Source organism: Ranitomeya imitator, chromosome 4 (assembly GCF_032444005.1).
Source record: "Ranitomeya imitator isolate aRanImi1 chromosome 4, aRanImi1.pri, whole genome shotgun sequence".
NCBI classification, from domain to species: Eukaryota; Metazoa; Chordata; class Amphibia; order Anura; family Dendrobatidae; genus Ranitomeya; species Ranitomeya imitator.
Window position 1 is genome coordinate 23,922,806 of NC_091285.1, and position 21,600 is coordinate 23,944,405.

Consider the following 21,600-nt stretch of genomic DNA (forward strand, 5'->3'; position numbering starts at 1 on the left):
TCTTGCTCGCGCGTGTGCTCTCTTGCTCGCGCGTGTGCTCTCTTGCTCGCGCGTGTGCTCTCTTGCTCGCGCGTGTGCTCTCTTGCTCGCGCGTGTGCTCCCTTGCTCGCGCGTGTGCTCTCTTGTCCTCTGTCTTGCTCTCTTGCCCTCTCTCTCTTGCCCTCTGTCTCTCTCTTGCCCTCTGTCTCTCTCTTGCCCTCTGTCTCGCTCTCTTGCCCTCTGTCTCGCTCTCTTGCCCTCTCTCGCTCTCTTGCCCTCTGTCTCGCTCTCTTGCCCTCTGTCTCGCTCTCTTGCCCTTTGTCTCGCTCTCTTGCCCTGTTTCTCTCTCTTGCCCTCTGTCTCGCTCTCTTGCCCTCTGTCTCGCTCTCTTGCCCTCTGTCTCGCTCTCTTGCCCTCTGTCTCGCTCTCTTGCCCTCTGTCTCGCTCTCTTGCCCTCTGTCTCGCTCTCTTGCCCTCTGTCTCGCTCTCTTGCCCTCTGTCTCGCTCTCTTGCCCTCTGTCTCGCTCTCTTGCCCTCTGTCTCGTCGTTAGTACCAGCTCCTTGGTCTCACTGGGTAATACCTAAATCCCCCTGTGGTGGCGCTGCTGTAGAATTAAACACTTGTTTACCTGCTGATTTTTTTTTTTTTCTTGATCTGCATCAAAGCTATGAGATTAATATTATATAAAAAAATTTTGTATTTATTTTTTTACAGAGCCCCTTTTAACAAAACCGGTATTACCCAAAACAGACATCAACCTGCTGCTTGAAGGCAGTTGGAGGGAGAGGAGGAGAAATAAATGAGCTCTGGTTAATTTCTAAATAAATGAGCAATAACAAAATTATTTTGAAACAATGACAAAAATGTCTCACGTCCGATTGCCCAACAGTTTGCAAATATAGCAAAGTTTCCTAACCTGGCACCCGAAGAGCTGAGCTCGGTGTAGTTGGGGGAAGGACGGTTAAATATTACTTCTGCGGTTCACTTAGAGGGGAGAAAAGCTGAGTATTTTGGAGTCTGGTTTCATCCAGAGCTTTGCGGAGAGTTAGAAGACCAATAATTGGATATGGCAGCGCAGGAAAACCTCCCAATATAAAGCACTTTTCTTATGGTAAAGGATAATACAGAAAAACAAATTATCTCGGGGGCCGCTGCCTACAAAAACAGCCGCCCTTTGTGTCAAGTAATTGATTCTCATTTTCTTGCAAGTTCAATGCTTTCAAATACTTAAAAATCTATTATTTGGCAGCGACACGTTGGCGATTGTGCGCCCATAATTGCAGACTTGGTCCTCTTGGATGTTCAGGATAGCAATAAGCTTTGAATATTGGGAAGCTGAGATATAAATCACCCGAGCTGGGGACCCAAAGGGGCGAATGATTCACCAGACGGGGTGGAAGGAAGTTCACTGAGGTTGTAATTGTGGTCGTAGTGTTTCCTAATGGGCAGACCAGTCACACTTTACTGGAACCACCAGTACTGTCTCGGCTGCCAGTTTTAGACCAAACGATATTTTTTTTTATGCTGAAAGTTATAAAAATAGCATTGTAATATTTAGCAATTCTTGTTTTACATTTATTTATTTTTATTTTTTTTACAAATATTAAGAAACTTTTAGCCTCCATGGCAGGGGTGGGGAACCTTTATTGGCTATTTAGATATCTATACTTTCATTCATGAGCCATACAAAATTATCAACTAATTCTAAATAATTTGCCACTAATGTGATGGCTGAAGCTGCTTCTCTTTGGGGAGGCATGTGAGGCTCTTCCAGGTTTGCATCCATCAGTTTGGAGTCGAGTCACATAACATTTATAGCTTTTAAGCAGGGGGAGGTCTGCAGTATATAAATCACATAGGAGACACTGAGACTGCTGTATATACATCACATAGGAGACACTGAGACTGCTGTATATATATATATCATAGATGAGACACTGAGACTGCTGTATATACATCACATAGGAGACACTGAGACTGCTGTATATACATCACATAGGAGACACTGAGACTGCTGTATATACATCACATAGGAGACACCGAGACTGCTGTCTATATATCACATAGGAGACACTGAGACTGCTGTATATATATCACATAGGAGACAAACTGGTGTGTGTATATACAGTGATGAGCAAAAGGGTAACAATGTTTAGAACTTTTGACATTTGGGCTCCATATCTCACCATTCTCTACTGCTTCGAGCGTGAGACAATTATCTTGGCTATCTCATACATAAATTTGACTTGCAGATATTTAGCATATGGTTTAGTTATGCAGATTGTCATGTCACTGCAGGTCCTGGTTTGCTCCTAAAAAAATTAAAAAAAAAAATCTACATTTTAATTTTTATTATTTTGTTCGTAATTTGTAAGTTCACCTTTTGGCTTACAACTCAATCAGATTCAAGCATGTCATGACTGAAATCAGATTCTTCAATTCTACCCATAAGTGTTTGATTGCGTTGAGGTCTGGGGACTGTGGTGGCCATTCCAGCAGCTCTACTTCATTGTCATTGAACCATTTCTTCACCAATCTCGACGCATGCTTCTGGTCGTTGTCCTGCTGGAACACAATGTCATATTTTTCATAACCATAGTACTCAAGTGTATGAAGGAACTCATCTTGTAGGATACCTACATATAGCTCAGCATTGTGACCACCATCGATCCTGGTCAAGTATCCCAACGCCTTTGGCTGTGAAACAACCTCATATCTTCAGGATTCCTCCACCGAGCTTGACAGTTCCTTTTCAATTTTTTGATCTGTTATCCCCTTTTCCCCTTGTTTCTTCCAGACCCATTTGCTCCCATCAGAGCCTGGTCTATTGACTTTCGTCTCATCACGCCAAATCACCTGTTTCCAATCTTCTACTTTCGACTTTTCATACCTTTTTGTGAACTTGAGCAGACGCTTCTTATGACGATATTGTCTAGGCTTCTTGACCTTTTTTCTAGCCACCATTCCAGAATTGTATAACGTGCGTCGCACGGTGCTTTGCATAGACGTCTGTGATCTCACTATTATGAAGCATTTGAGCCTTCTCCACTGCCGTGTTTTTCACACCAGAAGCAATAGACCTTGTGATGAGCCGACTTGGTGACTCTGATATTTTGCTCTCCACTTCTTGGCTTTTGAATGGATGGGCCGGCTTCATTTCATTTTCTTGACTCTGATATTTTGCTGTCCACTTCTTGGCTTTTGAATTGATGGGCCGGCTTAATTTCATTTTCTCCAAACTGTCGTGGCACTCACATGATGCAGTTTGGCAATTTTCTTGGCCGAGAGACCGCTATCGATGAGCTGGATGATGCTGTTTCTCTTTTCTGTGGCCCTCTATCTTGTTTTGTATCTTGTTTTGATCTGTACAAAAAATTAGGAACACTGATGCCCTTGTAGCTATTATGGCACTGATGGAAAGAGACACCAGTCCTTGTCTTTCCCATCGAAGAGACAATTTGCATATTTAAATTCCCAGAGGAACATGCATGGCCTATAAGTCTCCTCACTCTGACATGCCAGGCTTGGCTTGTCACTCTCCACAAGAAAAAACATTACCCCTTAGACCTCCATTGGGAGGTATGAAACAGAACTGGGGCTCTTCTTCATGGCAGTAAGCAGGTCATGTTTATTTCTGGGTGCCAGGCATGGTTGGCACAGACAATGGAATTTGAGTTCAGTGTTGCAAAATACAAAAAAATAACAAGTTGATGAACCAGTGCAATAATGTGAACACACAAGTAGTTTATTACCTACTTTTACCTCGTTTTCTTTATTTGCTTTTTTTAGGTGACCAGATTAGATAACCGTATTGCCAGTTTTAAGTGCAATAAAAGCGAAATTACTTCTCCAAAAATGAAAGAAAGTTGACAATGTCTAAATTAAGAGGATTAATTAGCACATTTTATCAATTTACATTATAAATTCACGATATAATGGCAGCTAGGGGGTGCTGTTCCTACATGGGAAATGTTGCAGGATGAAATTTTGAATGCAATTTTTTTTTTTTCTTTTGCCAATTTTTACCCCATAAAAATGACGACAAAAAGGTTTGAGGTTACTGTAAGCAAATTACCTATCTTTCCATTGGCCCATGAAGCATTACCTGGCCTATAAGTCTCCTTTCACCCTCTTTATTGTCCCCACCAGCAAAAACCATACCAATGAACCTTGAAATAACTGTACCATGCCCCAAAATTTATAGGTCTTAATTATATTACAAAAAAAATCTTAATACTTCCAACATGATGATGTACTGAATTTTTGAGTATTGAAGTTTTGAGGGGCAAAAATACATTTTTGAAGAAGCTGAGAGGTAAAAAAAAAAATCAACTTTGCCAGATTAATTTGTGATAATTTCATCCAAACCTGTCTGAATTTGATTTATTATTTACACCTGTTCTTGTCATGCTCAGACAAATTTTGTAAAAAAATTTTTGGCTCCTTAATACCCTCAGTTCCGTCAGTACCATGGACAGAGCTTGACATGCCAGTCAGTGTATATTATATGGGCTTTGATAAAGATCACTCCGATCGAAACGCGTAGCCGTTTATCTCTGTTATCCCAGGCACTTACCGGTGGGAGGTTGCACACCATGGACATTTGGATTTTTTATTTGGATACAATAAACGTCATGTTTTAAGGAGCTGGAATTCAACTTTTTTTTTTCTTTTCTCTAGTGTATATTATATACCAAGATTTGCAAGGGTGTATGAATGTATATACATCTGATTATTTCTATATTGTTTCCTTTGAGAAAGACTTCTCAACGATAAACATTTTACTTAGAATTTTTTAATTAAAGGGGACCTTTCACTTGATTTTTTTCATTATAACTAAGCACCTTCTCTGATTGCTTTTGCCCCACTAATTCTGGAGCAGTTCTTCTTTTTCTTCTGTGTCCCTCTGTTCCAAAGTTATGCCCCCCGCCAATACTGGTAAATTTTTCCCCAACTGAGCGTGTAGATCTTCTCAGTGGGCGTTTCCTTTTTGTCATCTGGTGCTGGCCAATAGAAACATAGCCGCGCCTACCATTGTTACCATGGGGCATAACTTTGGAATGGAGGGGCGCAGAAGAAAAAGAAAAACTGTTTCGGAAACAGTGGAGCAGCGCCAATCACTGGAAGTAATTGAAATAACAAAAATCCAATGAGAGAGGTCCTCTTTAATAGTGAGAATCACTCACCTAAGTGTATTTGGGAAATTATTTTTTGCTTGGTTAGAAAGGGAAGCAAATTTTATATTGATTGACACAGGTCATTAATTTGATTTTGACCAGGTTTGGTGTGATTTTTGTTTTGGGTAGCACTCCAAAACCTTCGTGGTACTTTGATTGAATTGACTCTAGTATAAGAGTGTTTTTATCTAGGGAAATCCTATAGAGGATAGGGGCTGTTGTGTACCACTCTATAGAATATGTTGCAGCTGTGTAAGGTAAATATATACAGCAACCAATGTGAAGTGATAAATTGATTGTATGCTGCTCTATAAATAGTGGGTTATCAATAAAATTTCCTGCATTATGCATATATACTGTGTATATAGGATGAGCTCACCAAAATGTCATTTCTTTCTTCCAGATATTGATGAATGTGACAATGACTACAATGGTGGATGCGTTCATGAATGTATTAATATACCGGGGAATTATAGATGTACGTGCTATGATGGATTTATGTTGGCCCATGATGGACACAATTGCTTGGGTGAGTAAGTTCATTGTTTCACCTTTTTATATGGTTGTTTGTCTTTTCTTATTCTGTTTTATACAATGTGTGTCTGTTTGTTTCTTGTTATATGTCATTGACATTACCCCTCCATTATCAATGTACGGAGCCTTGTCCAGAACAAGGAATTAACTGTGAGATCCTAAAATTATTAGAGCGTAAAGTGTAAATGTCCTTTCATACAAAAACTTGTAGAACGGCATGGTCTTGCTGCATTTATCTCTTAAAAGTGAAATTTGCCTTTGGTGCACAAACCAGTCTAATGTGATCTGGAACTGTCAGATATCTCGTGCTCTGTAATTTGACGTCTGCTCTTTTTATTTTATTAAGTGGGTGCTGGAGTTTCTTTCCCATTGCTTGTCTACCCTGAACTGAGAGCCTGCTTCTGTCATTTTTGTTTGCTGTTTGACAGACATGAGATCAAAAGAAGAGTCAAAGGCCCTCCCCTGCTTCCTGTAGAGAGACAAAGGCCCTCCCCTGCTTCCTGTAGAGAGACAAAGGCCCTCCCCTACTTCCTGTAGAGAGACAAAGGCCCTCCCCTGCTTCAAGTAGAGAGACAAAGGCCCTCCCCTACTTCCTGTAGAGACACAAAGGCCCTCCCCTACTTCTTCTTGAGACAAAGGCCTTCCCCTACTTCCTGTAGAGAGACAAAGGCCCTCCCTACTTCCTGTAGAGAAACAAAGGCCCTCCCCTGCTTCCTGTAGTGGGACAAAGGTCCTCCCCCTGCTTCCTGTAGAGAGACAAAGGCCCTCCCCTGCTTCCTGTAGAGAGACAAAGGCCCTCCCCTGCTTCAAGTAGAGAGACAAAGGCCCTCCCCTGCTTCAAGTAGAGAGACAAAGGCCCTCCCCTGCTTCAAGTAGAGAGACAAAGGCCCTCACCTACTTCTTGTAGAGGCAAAGGCCTTCCCCTACTTCCTGTAGAGAGACAAAGGCTCTCCCTACTTCCTGAAGAGGGACAAAGGCCCTCACCTGCTTCCTGTAGAGAGACAAAGGCCCTCCCCTGCTTCATGTAGAGAGACAAAGGCCCTCCCCTGCTTCCTGTAGAGAGACAAAGGCCCTCCCCTACTTCCTGTAGCAGGACAAAGGCACTCCCCTACTTCCTGTAGCAGGACAAAGGCACTCCCCTACTTCCTGTACAGAGACAAAGGGGAGGTGAGAGAAGAGGGAAGTTTGAGACAACATGATTTTTCCAAAAAAGTAATGTACAAATTAGGAGTTTAGGACCTATCTGTAAAATAAGATCTTGCATGAATTTCTGAAAATAAAGTGACCATTTACAGGCCATGCAGACCTTCAGAACATGACTGTTGAACATGAAGTATGGCTGAAGAATCAGACAACACAGGGTTTGTTTGTTGTCTGTTACCATAGAAATGTATAGGTTACCATAGACGCATGGTAGATGTAATGGCTCATTTACAAAAATATTCATGCAAAAGTGTACATTTTAGGATATTTGATTAACGTGGAAAATCTCAGAATTTGCTAAGATTGTCATGGCTGTACCACCTCAATCAATACCATTCCAGGAAGACCTCAACAAAATTTGTATGCAAACAAAAAGGCTACCAAATATATTTTATTTGGCCCTCAATATATTTACCACCTAGCGTGTAAGTATAGGTAACTAGGGCCAATTGCAGTACAATTAGGCCTCCTCCTGGTGCTGCAGGACATTAGGAGCGGCTGAGTAATTCCCACCCTCTTCTCTGTAGCACTCTCTCCATCCTTGACCATGGCACTGTTGTAATGGAGTTGTAGCTCAAAAATGTCGTTAAGGTCACTTTTTTTCTACAAGTCACTACCCAGTAATGGATGCAACAAATTCAAAGGGGTTTTCTTATAATTATCACTTATTTTGGATTCATACATCCATGTGTCGCTGTCTGAGTATGGACCGCAATGCCCAGATCGGTCATGGGTCTCCGGAAATCAAACTTGACAGCCTCATGTCTTCTGATGAGGCTGTTTGGGTTGGGAGACCTGCAGCCAGTACTTATGGCACATGGATATGTAAATGTTAAATTTCTGAATGGTATGGGTCCTACCTCCTGGATAGACCCAAGTCATTCACGAGAAGGAAGTGCCCACTGTGTCCCGCGACCTGAATAAAGAGTCAGTATCAGTCAATCGTGGCAAAAAGTATTGATTTAAGGGGACACCTTTAAATAATGTCACATTGATATTTTGGCCGCTTTAATTTTTTATTCTTATTTGACTACCCCTTTAAGAATGCATGAAGGCAGCCATTTTTAAAGGCGTTGTCCACCTTTTGGGGACTTTTTTGTTTTTTGCTTAAATGCATGGATTTTGTACTAAAAATAATTCTTTAAATTGAGTTTCAATATAAAGTTTGCACCGTTTGGGTTTTATAGGCTCTCTAATTCCCTGCACACTGTACTTTGATGTGGTCTGTGGTCATAAATCAGCTGAAAATTAGACCGATTAACAAAATGCATTACAAAGTTTCCTGACCAGCACTTCTATCCATACAATCCCATGCTCCTCCACCAGCAGCCATTGTATGGACAGTCTCAGAATTGTTGATCAGAAAAGTTTGTAACTAATTTTTTTTTTTTCAATCTGTTTTTTAGCTGATTTATGACCACAGACCACATCAAAGTACAGAGGAAACCGCTCTGACAAGAGAAAGTGGCCGACCTCTTACTGGGAATAAATCAGGGAGCTGCTTCTGACCATCCGAAAAAATTTGTAACTTTTTCTTTCTTTTCCTCAGTTGATTTATGACCATAGACCACATCAAAGTTGAATGTGCCAGGATACAATGGGCCTGTAAAAACCAAACCGTTCAAAATTTGTAATAAAACCCAATTGCAAAAATGATTTTTAGCCCAAATTATATTCCCTTAAGGTAAAAAAAATGTCCTAAAAGGTGAACAACCCTTTTTAAGAAACATCCAAAAGTGACGGTCATTTCAAGGGCAGAATAAGTAAAGGTAGCTATTGTATGGGCTAGATTAAAAAATGGTTGCCACCACTTTTTTATTTTTATTTTCATCAAAAATCTCAATTTAATTACCGTAATTTTTTATAAGGAAAAAATAATTACGGTAATTATTTTCTGTATTAAAGATTTTTTTTTTTTAAATATCTTTTTTTTTTAGCCATCTGAATAAATAAAATTAATCTTTATTTAGCTACCATTCCAAATCGCCCATTACAGCCCCGTCATGTTTTCCTAAATCTCATTTTATTGCTCTTTTTGACAGACGCCACAGGGTTTTTCTTTTTTTTTTTTATTTGCCTGAAACAAACCTCTGTAAATATGAATTTCCTTCGAGTAGTCCAAGTGTTATTCCCATACACAAAGATGGTTGTGATAGGGAGATGCTGCAAGGCAGGACACTCTTTTGGGGAATTGGGGGAGGGGGTGAGATGTGTTGAAAACGCCGCCTTTTTTTTTTTATATTTCTCTAGCGGTTCATCATTTTTGTGATTTTTATCCTGCCTGGTGCCAAAATTTTAAGAAAACGAGAAAATCATAAAAGATTCGGAGTGAGTGACTAGAGTCTATGTCCTGGGCAGCGAGGGTAACGGTGACGCATTTATGGCATTCATGTGGACGGTATAAATGAACTGTTGTGTTATTTCTTAAAACTTCATAATGACTTGTGTAGAACTTGTGTTTGACTGAAAAGACTTTAATATTTATTCTCATTTACTCAAACAACGGGAACGGGCCAGCAAGTCTGAACCGGGGTATAAGTCACATTCCAGAAGCCCATCTAGGTGGATAATTAGCCATTTGCATGTAAAGCGCCATGGAATAAATGGCGCTATAAAAATGAATAATAATAATAATAATAATATTCTTGAGGCCCAATTTTTTTTTTTTTATTTTGGGGTCAGGCTGGTAATTTGAGTGACGTTATGGAGCTTAAAGTGTGGACAAACACCTTTAGTTTCTCCTTAAGCCACGCCTCGAGTGGTTTAATAATGACCCACTGATGACAAATTGAGTAGACAATTGACTTTCAAAGTGATCAAGCTGCAGAAAGTCGAGCGTTGTTTGCCAAGGATTCACTAAACGGTCATTTATTTTTGCTTGATGGATGAAAGACTAACTCAATTTTAGAATCTGAGCTGTAGAAATGTGTTTTTCATTAGAGAAAGGGCAGATAAGACTTTCAATTTTGTGAAAATAGTAATCTTATTGCCTGTGCTTATGTTCCAATGTTGGTCACTAGGGGAAAAAAATTATAAATCCGGGACTTTGCCTAAAGGGGTTGTCCAGTCGCCAGTGTCAGTGTCGGATTGGGGTGTCAGTGACCCGATGTAACATCAACTCCTGGGCCCGACTTATCAAATATGACTTCACAATTTTCTGTAGAATAAACTGGGTTGACTGTTAAATTAATAAGATGTTGCCTTTGTCTTGTCTGTATATAGGGAATCAAGTGTATTTTGCCAGGTACTGCTCATATAAGAGCGTGGTGGCCAGCTCCTGCATAGGGGCCCACCGGAGGATTGTCCAGTTTGCCTGTGGTCCAGTCCGAGCCTAACTAGTAGTGTAACTTCAAGCTTGTAGACCCCAACGCAACATCTCCTACAAGGACCCCAATTATCACAGGGTCTTTATTAAAAATGGCCTTTTTTATATAGGAAAAAGGTATGTTTTGTACCCCCTTAGGCTCCAAGCCCAGGTTCAACTACAACCCCTGCACTTACTATAGTTAAGTTCCTGACGGTCACACCATATTGATAACCTGTGCATAGGATAGGTCATCAATATGAGATGGGTGGGTCCAGCACCCCCCACCTGATAAGTTGAAACGGCTCTAGTGGCAATCAGATGTAAACACATGGTACGGCTCTACCACTCCATTACATCCGGACGTGAATAAAAGCTGATCGTTGGGTGCTGGGTGTCCGATGGGGACCCTTCTTTAGGAATCAGATTACATTTTCAGCAACAATAAAAATATTTTTTATTTTGAAGGCGAAGTATAGAGTACCATCAAAAACGTCTTTAATCTAGGAGGATCTGAAAAGTGCTCAATTCCCACACAGTGCCTCCACAGGGGAAAAGAAGTAATACACAGTTTGAATTGATGGAAATGCTGAGAGATGCTTTTCGTAGCCACTCTTTACTCTTGGTAAGGCCAGATTCTCACATTCATGGTCCAAATACGGAACACATTTGGGCTATGTTCACATATAGCATTTTTGCTTCATATTTTATGCAACGTAATTAGTACATAAAATATACAGTATTTTACAATGCCAGAATAATCAATGATATTTCTGATATCTGATGCGCACGCCATTTTTTTTCTTTTTTTATTTATGTGCATATTTTCAGCTATCTGCGTTTTTGCAAGGATGTAGAATGTCAATTCTTTTTGCCATGTTTGCATAATTTTTCTCCCATTAAAATGAATGGAGTAAAAATGCTGCAAAAATGCGACAAAATTCTAATTTTATGCAGTTTTTTTTTTTCTGCCAATACTCTGGTTTTTGTTACAGAAAAAAATGAATGTGTGAACAAACCCTTACTGGTCAGCCACCTCTTTCTGACTTGAAAGTCTCAGATACCCCTATTAGTCTGTTGAATTTGGATAATGGGAACCGTGGATGGTCTGTGCATCATGATCCGTACTCGGACCGTGAAATATGGACGTGTGGTTCCAGCATTATAAATATTATACGGATCATGTATAAATATATATTGGACACAACTTTTTGAAATTTTCCCCAGGACGTGTGTGTGTGTGTATATATATATATATATATATATATATATATATATATATATATATATATATATATATATATATACCGTATTTTTCGCTTTGTAATATACCGTATTTTTCGCTTTGTAAGACGCTCCGGATTATAAGACGCACCCCAAATTTTGAGGAGAAAAATAGGAAAAAACTATTTTTTAATAAATTGGTGGGGCGTCTTATAATCCATGCGTCTTATTACTTACCAGGGGTTGTGGTTGTGGTGGATCAGGGTCCCAGGCTCGTTGCCGGAGGCAGGAGTGGAGCATTGCTGCAGGCTGGGATGAGGGGGTCTGCAGGGGGCTCCTGTGCTGCAGGGGGGCTCCTGTGCTGCAGCCTGGGATGAGGGGTCTGCAGGGGGCTCCTTAGCTGCAGGCTGGGATGAGGGGTCTGCAGGGGGCTCCTGTGCTGTAGGGCTGTCTCCGGTGCTGCGGGGGGCTCTGGTGACATTTTGTGAAAGACCAGAGCCCCCCGGCAGTTCTTCCATGCGTTCCAGTATGACTAATTCCGGGAAAATGGCCGCCGGAATCTCGAGAGATGAGATCTCAGCGCTGAAATCTCATCTCCCGAGATTCCGGCGGCCATTTTCCCGGAGTCAGTCATACTGGAACTAACTCCGGGAAAATGGCCGCCGGAATCTCGAGAGATGAGATCTCAGCGCTGAAATCTCATCTCCCGAGATTCCGGCGGCCATTTTCCCGGAATTAGTCATACTGGAACGCATGGAAGAACTGCCGGGGGGCTCTGGTCTTTCACAAAATGTCGCCAGAGCCCCCGGCAGCACCGGAGCCTTCAGCATCACCCGGGGCAGCAGCGGACAACCCCGGCAGTGGCGGCGGACGACAGCGGCGGCAGGCGGTAGCGGCGGCGGACACCCCCTTCTCCCAGCCTGTAATGGTAAGCGGTATATCCGCTTTGTTAGACGCACCCACATTTCCCCCCCAAATTTGGGGGAAATAAAGTGCGTCTTACAAAGCGGAAAATACGGTAATTTTCTTCAAAAAAATAATTTTCAATGCTTAAAGGAAACACCCCAGACAGATGATTTTTTTAATGTGTGAGTGAATCCTTTCGTTGTGGTGTGTGGTCAGCCGGAGGAGCCAGTTGGGACTTTTTTTTTTTTAGGAACCAGCAGCGGTACTGAGTGATGAGACATGAGTGATGACAAGCCATAAATAACAAATGTCAACTAGCGTTCGGTTATCATCCGCCTCTGAATGATGATGGGAGTCAATGTGCAAATAGATTCTAATTTCAGTTGTTGGACAGTTTGGACAACCAAATGTCAGATCATTGACCAAGCTTCTTGTTTTCTCACTGGTCCTCCAGAACGAAGAGTTGTGCTTTTGGTTATACGTAACATGGGTGTGAGTTTCCCCAATCTAAATGGGCTCTTGTAGGGCTATGAAGACTTTTGACCATACAGTAGACTTCCCTTAAGAGAAGTGGTAGTAGTAGTAAATTGCTCTTCAGATGTTTGTAGATTTAAAACTAATCTCCCATTTAGTCTCTTCATTCATGCAAGAGATGGTTGAGTACAGTACTCTTTGGCTATCTCCGACAGTCCCATAAACACTGAACGAATTGGTGGCACTCGCGCATGGTCTCCCTTCGATTCCAGTTGTGCGTTTCAGATCCCGTTTTCTCAAGATCAGTCATTGTCACAGCAGTTGGATTCCCAGAGATCAGAAAGCTATCAGCTATCTTGTGGATATCACTCTTTGGTTCACATATAGAAAATTAAATTAATTTACACCTGTTCTCCAAACGATAGTGCGCATGCCCTAGATGCGTGGAGCAAATTCGGAATACACGACACATCCAGTGGAAATGTTTTTCAGATGTTGGACATTCCATGACTAGTTAATGAACCTAAAATGTGTAGGTATTTCTACTTCAAGGATTAAGATGTGGATATTCAGACTTTTATTCTTGCCAACAAAGATGAAGATTTTCCCTTCACCCATGACATCATACATGAAAGAGGGATATGCCCACCAAGGACTGGAATCCTGCTGAAATAAAAGGGCGGCACCTCTGCCCCGCATCAGTTTGTTTCCTGTCCTCAATGGAAACCTACTGCCGAAAACAAACAGTGAAGAAAGGAGTCTCTTACCCAGACCTGTCCCAGCGTTGGAAGAGCAGGTTACATATCTCTAGCACCAGCTTTCAGGTTCCTGGAGGCGCCGACCATTGGTTCAAGCTGGGCAAAGTCATACGTACATGCTGGCGAGGACAGCGGTGACAAAATGCTCTACATGTCTCCTGCCGCCGTGCCAACCTGGACTGTGTGATCATTCTGGTGGTGGAGAAACACGAGAAGCAATGAAATGAAACTAAAAGGGAGACTATACAGATTACATATTTAGAGAAAACTTTTTGACAGTGAGTGTGATCAATGAGTGGAGCAGGTGGCCATGAGACGTGGTGAGTTTTCCTTCAATGGAAGTGTTCAAACAGAGGCCGGAAAGACATCTGTCTGAGATGGTTTAGTGAATGTGCTGCATTGAGTAGGGGGTTGGACACAATGACCCTTGAGGTCCCTTCCAACTCTAGCATTCTATAATTGTACCTTGAAGATCATGAACCAATACCAGACCTTCAAAATGGAATCGATAAGCACGGCCTTAAAACTATTATTAACAAGTGATACATGGCGGTGATAGTCTAATGAATGCATAGTATCAAATCTCGAGTCTTCACCAAGGTAATAGCTGAGATGACCGTCTACCTTCGAGTCTGGAACACCATCATTATTCCTTACTTAGATGACTTCCTGATAGTGGGGAGATCGGAGGAGCGCTGTGCTACACAACTGTAAGATGTAAGGGTTGTTTTAGAAGATCTTGGCATAATTCCCACAAGTCAAAGCTAAATCCAGTAAGAATACAGTGGTTCCTAAGCTTCATTCTAAACTCACAACTTTAAATTTGCCTTTTACCAGAGGAGAAAAGGACAAGATAGTAACCCTTACTTCGGCTACAATAGATGTTCTGAAAATGACATTGAGGAAAGCAATGTCCGTATTGGGAACTCTAACATCCTGCTTCCCAGCGGTGATGTGGGTCCAGCTACACACGAGGCAGCTTCAGTGGGAAATATTGTCCGCACAGAGGTTGCTAATAGGGCATTTAAAAGGAAAGATAGAACTTTCTAGGGAAACCAGAAGTTCCCTCTTGTGGTGCAAATTGTCTCTTCAAAGAAAAAGAGGACTTGAACTCTATAGTGCCACCTATTGGAAGTAGCGATCCTACAAGTCACAATCAACCCTTTAACGAATTTTGCAATATGACTTAGGATAAGAGCCAAATCAGTATCTCAATTGCGAATTGAGAGACTGAGAGAGCATTGCACGGCGAATAAGCCTCCTTACCTTGACAAGCCAGAGCTAGTATGTCACTCTCCACAATGAGAAATCTTACCTCTTGTGGTGGACATACAAGGCAAACCTAGCATCAGGGGTTCAATGGATGAAGCCAGTAAGTGACATTATCAGAACAGATACGAGCAGTACAGGTTGGGGGTCACACCTGAGAGATCAGACAATTCAGGGTTCTTGGTCACTCAACGAGAGGGTTCAGTCGTCAAACCTGAAGGAATTGTGGGTAGTAGACAGAGCTCTAAAAGGCTTCTGTTCTTCCTTCCGTGGTCGCCACGTCTGTATCATGGTGGCTAGAAAAAAAGGTGAAGAAATCTCGGCTTAAATATCGTCATAAGAAGTGTCTGCTCAAGTTTGCAAAAAAAAATCTGAAAAATGGACAGTGAGAAGATTGGAAGCGAGTGATATGGAGCCATTAGATGAAAGTCAATTGACTAGACTCTGATGGGTGCAAATAGGTCTGGAAGAAACAAAGGAAAAAGGGGATAACAGAACGAGAAATTGAAGGAACTGTCAAGTTCGGTGGAGGATGCCTGATGATATGGGGTTGTTTGACAGCCAAAAGCATTGGGTACTTGACCAGGGTCGATGGTGGTATCAATGCTGAGCTATATGTGACTGTCCTGCAAGATGAGTTACTTTGTACACTCAAGTACTAGAAGTATAAAAAGGACGACATAGTGTTCCAGAAGCACAACAACCAGAAGCATATGTTGAGATTGGTGACGAAATGGCTCAATTGCAATGAAGTAGAGGGGCTGGATTTGCCTTCTCAGTGTTATGAACTGGTGATTTAGAACCACAATGGACCTGGTGGTTAAGAGCACAGAAAATGACCTGATAGTTACTAATAACATAGGACGAGCTCTGAGACGTGGGAACTCTGCTGACCGCAATCCCTAATCCTATCACACCACACTAGAAGTAGCCGTGGAGCGCTCCTGACCAGACCTAGGCGCCTCGGCACCGCCTAAGAAACTAGCTAGCCCTGAAGATAGAAAAATAAGCCTACCTTGCCTCAGAGAAATTCCCCAAAGGAAAAGGCAGCCCCCCACATATAATGACTGTGAGTAAAGATGAAAATACAAACACAGAGATGAAATAGATTTTAGCAAAGTGAGGCCCGACTTACTGAATAGACCGAGGATAGGAAAGATAGCTTTGCGGTCAGCACAAAAACCTACAAACAACCACGCAGAGGGCGCAAAAAGACCCTCCGCACCGACTAACGGTACGGAGGTGCTCCCTCTGCGTCCCAGAGCTTCCAGCAAGCAAGACAAACCAAAAATAGCAAGCTGGACAAAAAAATAGCAAACAAAGAAACACAAGCAGAACTTAGCTTATGCAGGGAAGACAGGCCACAAGAACGATCCAGAAGAGAGCAAGACCAATACTGGAACATTGACTGGAGGCAAGGAGCAAAGAACTAGGTGGAGTTAAATAGAGCAGCACCTAACGACTTAACCTCGTCACCTGAGGAAGGAAACTCAGAAGCCGCAGCCCCACTCACATCCACCAGAGGAAGCCCATGGACAGAACCAGCCGAAGTACCACTCATGACCACAGGAGGGAGCTTGACCACAGAATTCACAACACACAGTCCCCAGACCTCAACCCAATCAAACACTTGTGGGAAGAGTTGAAGGAAAAGCTGTATTTATACCAATTGAGTAGACCAGTAGGCACCAACTTTGGGAATGTGTAGAAGAGACCAGAGATCTGATGTCGGTTGAGACATGCTTGAATCTGATCGAGAGCAGCCCAGAAGGATTCAGACAGTGGTGAAAGCCAAAGGTGGATTTACAAAATACTAACAAAATAATAATAATAAAAAATTTTTTAGATTTTAGGAGAAAAACAGTAATAATGCAGTGACATAAGAATCTGCATAACTAATCATATGCAATATAATTGCAAGTCACATTTACACATGAGATAGCCAAGATGAATGTCTATAAAATGATGGTAGTCTCATGTTCGAAGCAGAAGAGGATGGTGAGATATGGAGACTGAAAGTCAGAAGTTGAAAACATTGTTAACCTTTTGCTCATCAGTATAAGTGGTTGTAGAGGGGCATAGGGTTCTCTGTGGTGTTACCGCTGGCTGTGGATGAGTAACACTGACAGACCTAGTATACCGAAGAAGGCAACCAGCCCACATAGAACGGATTGGCAGATTGTGCATATGACGGACTGCTCCATTCAAGTCTAGGACACTCATGAAGATGGCTGAGCTTCACCCACATGGACTATGAACGGAGCTGGAAGACATTGGTTCTTCTCAGAATATTTTAAGTATGAGCTCCTTGTTTGTTTTTCCATGTTGTCCATAGCCCATAAATCTCTTTACATGAATCACATCCTTAAAATGGACTGCACGGATCCTCCACCCACCAGCCATGACTCTCAGACCTCTACAAGTGCCTTTTTATTTCAACCATATTTCCATTAAGTTTTAGATTGTGATCCCTTTCATGAATCGACACAGCTACGTTTGTTATAAGGCAGTGACGCGGCCAGCGGTGTCGCTCGTGTGAACATAGCCTAAAGCTCTCCACCGTAATTGCATAAACCAAATGCTGAAATGTCAACAAGTTGTAGAACTAATTGATTTAAGATTGCATCCTCACCAACCGTGATTAAAGACAAAAAACCCCATCCCCACCCTCTGTCCGTCCGTCTTTACGTTTTTGATTCAGCATTATTTATTTTACTTTTGCTAAAGACAGCTGCATGCAATGTGTTCCTGGCATTAGGAACTCGTGAATGAGAACGTTCCTGAAGTTTATTTTTCTTCTTATCCTCCCGCAGTTCAAATAGTACCCCTCCCACCTCTTGTTGGTGAGAATGTTGAATTTTTTAACATTTTGACTAAATAGGGTTTAGACCTCTCCCCAGTCACAAACAATGGAGATTTTCTTACAGATTGGACGGACCGTGATTATATAGATGAAAGTAGGAAAGAAAAAATATACATATGCAGACCAAAAGTTTTGACACACCTCATTTAATGATTTTTCTGTATTTTCATGACTATGAAAACGGTACATTCACACTGAAGGCATCAAAACTATGAATTAACACATGTGGAATTATATACTTAACAAAAAAGTGTGAAACAACTGACATTATATCTTATATTCTAGGTTCTTCAAAGTAGCCACCTTTTGCTTTGATGACTGCTTTGCACACTCTTGGCATTCTCTTGATGAGCTTCAAGAGGTAGTCACCGGGAATGGTCTTATAACAATCTTGAAGGAGTTCCCAGAGATGCTTAGCACTTGTTGGTCCTTTTGCCTTCACTCTGTGGTCCAGCTCACCCCAAACCATCTGGATTGGGTTCAGGTCTGGTGACTGTGGAGGCCAGGTCATCTGGCGTAGCACCCCATCACTCTCCTTCTTGGTCAAATAGCCCTTACACTGCCTGGAGGTGTGTTTGGGGTCATTGTCCTGTTGAAAAATAAATGATGGTCCAACTAAACACAAACCGGGTGGAATAGCATGCCGCTGCAAGATGCTGTGGTAGCCATGCTGGTTCAGTATGCCTTCAATTTTGAATAAATCCCCAACAGTGTCACCAGTAAAGCCCCCCACACCATCACACCTCCTCCTCCATGCTTCACGGTGGGAACCAGGCATGTAGAGTCCATCCGTTCACCTTTTCTGCATCGCACAAAGACACGGTGGTTGGAACCAAAGATCTCAAATTTGGATTCATCAGACCAAAGCATAGATTTCCACTGGTCTAATGTCCATTCCTTGTGTTCTTTAGCCCAAACAAGTCTCTTCTGCTTATTGCCTGTCCTTAGCAGTGGTTTCCTAGCAGCTATTTTACCATAAAGGCCTGCTGCACAAAGTCTCCTCTTAACAGTTGTTGTAGAGATGTGTCTGCTGCTAGAACTCTGTGTGGCATTGACCTGGTCTCTAATCTGAGCTGCTGTTAACCTGCGATTTCTGAGGCTGGTGACTCGGATAACCTTATCCTCAGAAGCAGGGGTGACTCTTGGTCTTCTTTTCCTGGTGCTGTCCTCTTGTGAGCCAGTTTCTTTGTAGCGCTTGATGGTTTTTGCCACTGCACTTGGGGACACTTTCAAAGTTTTCCCATTTTTCTTAAAGTAATGATGGCCACTCGTTTTTCTTTACTTAGCTACTTTTTTTCTTGCCATAATACAAATTCTAACAGTCTATTCAGTAGGACTATCAGCTGTGTATCCACCAGACTTCTGCACAACACAACTGATGGTCCCAACCCCATTTATAAGGCAAGAAATCCCACTTATTAAACCTGACAGGGCACACCTGTGAAGTGAAAACCATTCCCGGTGACTACCTCTTGAAGCTCATCAAGAGAATGCCAAGAGTGTGCAAAGCAGTCACCAAGCAAAAGGTGGCTACTTTGAAGAACATAGAATATAAAACCTAATTTCAGTTGTTTCACACTTTTTTGTTAAGTATATAATTCCACATGTGTTAACTCATTGTTTTGATGCCTTCAGTGTGAATGTACAATTTTCATAGTCAAGAAAATACAGAGAAATCTTTAAATGAGGTATGTCAAAACTTTTGGTCTGTACTGTAAAAAAAATAAATAAATAAATAAATAAAAAAAATTAAAAAAATAAATATATATTATATACACAATATAGTCTCAGTTGAGAAAGACCCTGTTACTCTACTTTATATGGAGTACTACTACTATTAGCATTCAATTAATTGTCCCATCTTGGCAATTTGGGTAATAATTTGCTGATGGCTGAATGTCCAATTCTTGGATTCCCCAATGATCCCATGAATGGGTCTGAGAAATGCCCCTTTATAATGGTTTGCTGCCCGGAAACTATGTTTGGTTATGTCCACTAGGCTGGTAGATAATGAAGGTAATGGTGGTGTCACGCACAGTGTGGGAAGACTAAGTGCAACACAAGTGGAAGAAGAGTAGGAAGCCCAAAAGCTAGGGAAAGTGAGAGTGGAGACCCCTAGGCAGATCTAATAGCACACTGCCTCCCCTGCCATCCCTATATTGGTTCCACGCCTATCGCTGAGCAGGAACCTAAGCCCAGTATATCCTAGAGCTAGGCCCTGAATAGGGAAGGGGGGTGGGATGAGCACTGGTAAGTCCCCACTGTACACTAAAGAGAAGGGAGACAAACAAGTGGGAAGCACTTGAGCAGACTCAGAGAGGTAATGCCAAATGTCCTCCAACAGCACCAGAGAGGAATTTAGCCATCTTCTATTGCTCCAAGCCTTCACAAGGGAAAATGTGAGTATCACCGGCGACTCCTTGAAGCAGACTGGGTGTCTATAAACACCCAGGTGTGTCAGTTAGAGCCAGAGGGAGGTTGCCACTGGGTCCAAATGTCTGAAGGATTAAGAAGGCATCTGCAATGCCAATTGCGGAGACCGTCTGCAACCAGATGCAGAGCGACTGTGTGTAGCATCTGACACACCCATGACAGGTGGTATATGTGTGTGGTCACCACTTCAAAATTTCTGAGCACTGTTCTTGAGATGGAAGGAGCAGAATAAAGTGTGTGGTGGTGTCCCGCCTACAGTGAAAGATTTCCATGAACAATGGGTATGTAGGCAGGAGTTGGGTACTCATGTCTTTCCCTAACCTTTTAAAGAGATATGGCCAAGTGTGTATATACTTATGAGGAACCAAGCTTTCGTCCAGCAGCTTAAGGCCAACTTAAGGCCTCATGTGCATGGTAAAGCCATAAGGACTATGTGGGTCTCAGTATCTTGCCTCCATGAGGCCAATAATACAGGTATGCACAAGAGGGCTTTGGCTGAGACTTAGTGTACCAGGCACTTCAGGTGATTTTTTTTTTCAGGTTAAGCTGCCTTGTGTGTATGTGATCAGTATACACTATTTTTGGCCATAATATTACTTGTATCCTGCATTTTCAGCAGGTTTTTTTTTCTCGGCAGTCTTCCTAATTTTAGCTGTCTCTGAGCTAGTGGGTGGCATAGAGACTAGCTGCTACTTTATCTTCCATACAATGCATTGTTATACAGTGACCCCTGTTACAGGTAGGGGGCGCTGCATGGTCTCCCCAGAATACGCATGGAGGTGTAATGAGGCCATAGGAATGCATAGCAGTCGCAAGCATAACTATGGTGATGAGACAAAGTCCGGCATTATTGTGAATGGCCGGTATGTGTGTCACAGAGGAAGATACTCTGCGCTGTAAGCCTGAAGTAAGGTTGTTCTGGGACCTGTAGTCCCATAAGTAATTGTGTTTTAGAGTGAAGCTGGAAGGGCTAGTTTGTGAGCTGGGCGGGTGGAACTAGCCACACACACCTACCACGTATGGGAGTGCTTACAAGTATGTAATGTGACCCGGGTGTGGGTCACATGGTTCCTGTGTATGGACCTGTATGGTTCTTGGCTGGAAGGTCCTGTGAGGTAAGGCCTGGGTGTTGGGAGGTCTAGAGTGTGGACTGGATCCCTGAAGAGCACCTGGTGAGGCCGTGATCCTGAATGGCCTGGGTGTTGGGAGGTCTAGAGTGTGGACCGGATCCCTGAAGAGCACCTGGTGAGGCCGTGATCCTGAATGGCCTGGGTGTTGGGAGGTCTAGAGTGTTGACCGGATTCCTGAATAGCACGAGGTGAGGCCAAGGATCTGCAGAACCAGTGACGGCTACTGTGTTAGTGAAGCTACCGTCCTTTGGTGGGTCTGGAACCGACTGGTGTATGCCTGTCAGGCAAGTTGGTGATTCCTGTAAGGCAGTTCCCCAGGAGAGAGGACTGACAATGAGTCAGCGG

At 42.4% G+C, this 21,600-nt stretch overlaps 1 protein-coding gene across 4 annotated transcripts in view; it reads left to right on the forward strand.

The window, feature by feature from the left end:
• The window catches only part of SCUBE1 (signal peptide, CUB domain and EGF like domain containing 1), a 224,751-nt gene that overhangs the window by 30,258 nt on the left and 172,893 nt on the right, over window positions 1–21,600 (forward strand). For all 4 annotated transcript variants that reach the window (XM_069763370.1, XM_069763371.1, XM_069763373.1 and 1 more), the window contains exon 3: window positions 5,561–5,686. In XM_069763370.1, coding sequence (XP_069619471.1) covers window positions 5,561–5,686 — 126 coding nt within the window. The remainder of the gene's footprint in view (window positions 1–5,560; window positions 5,687–21,600) is intronic.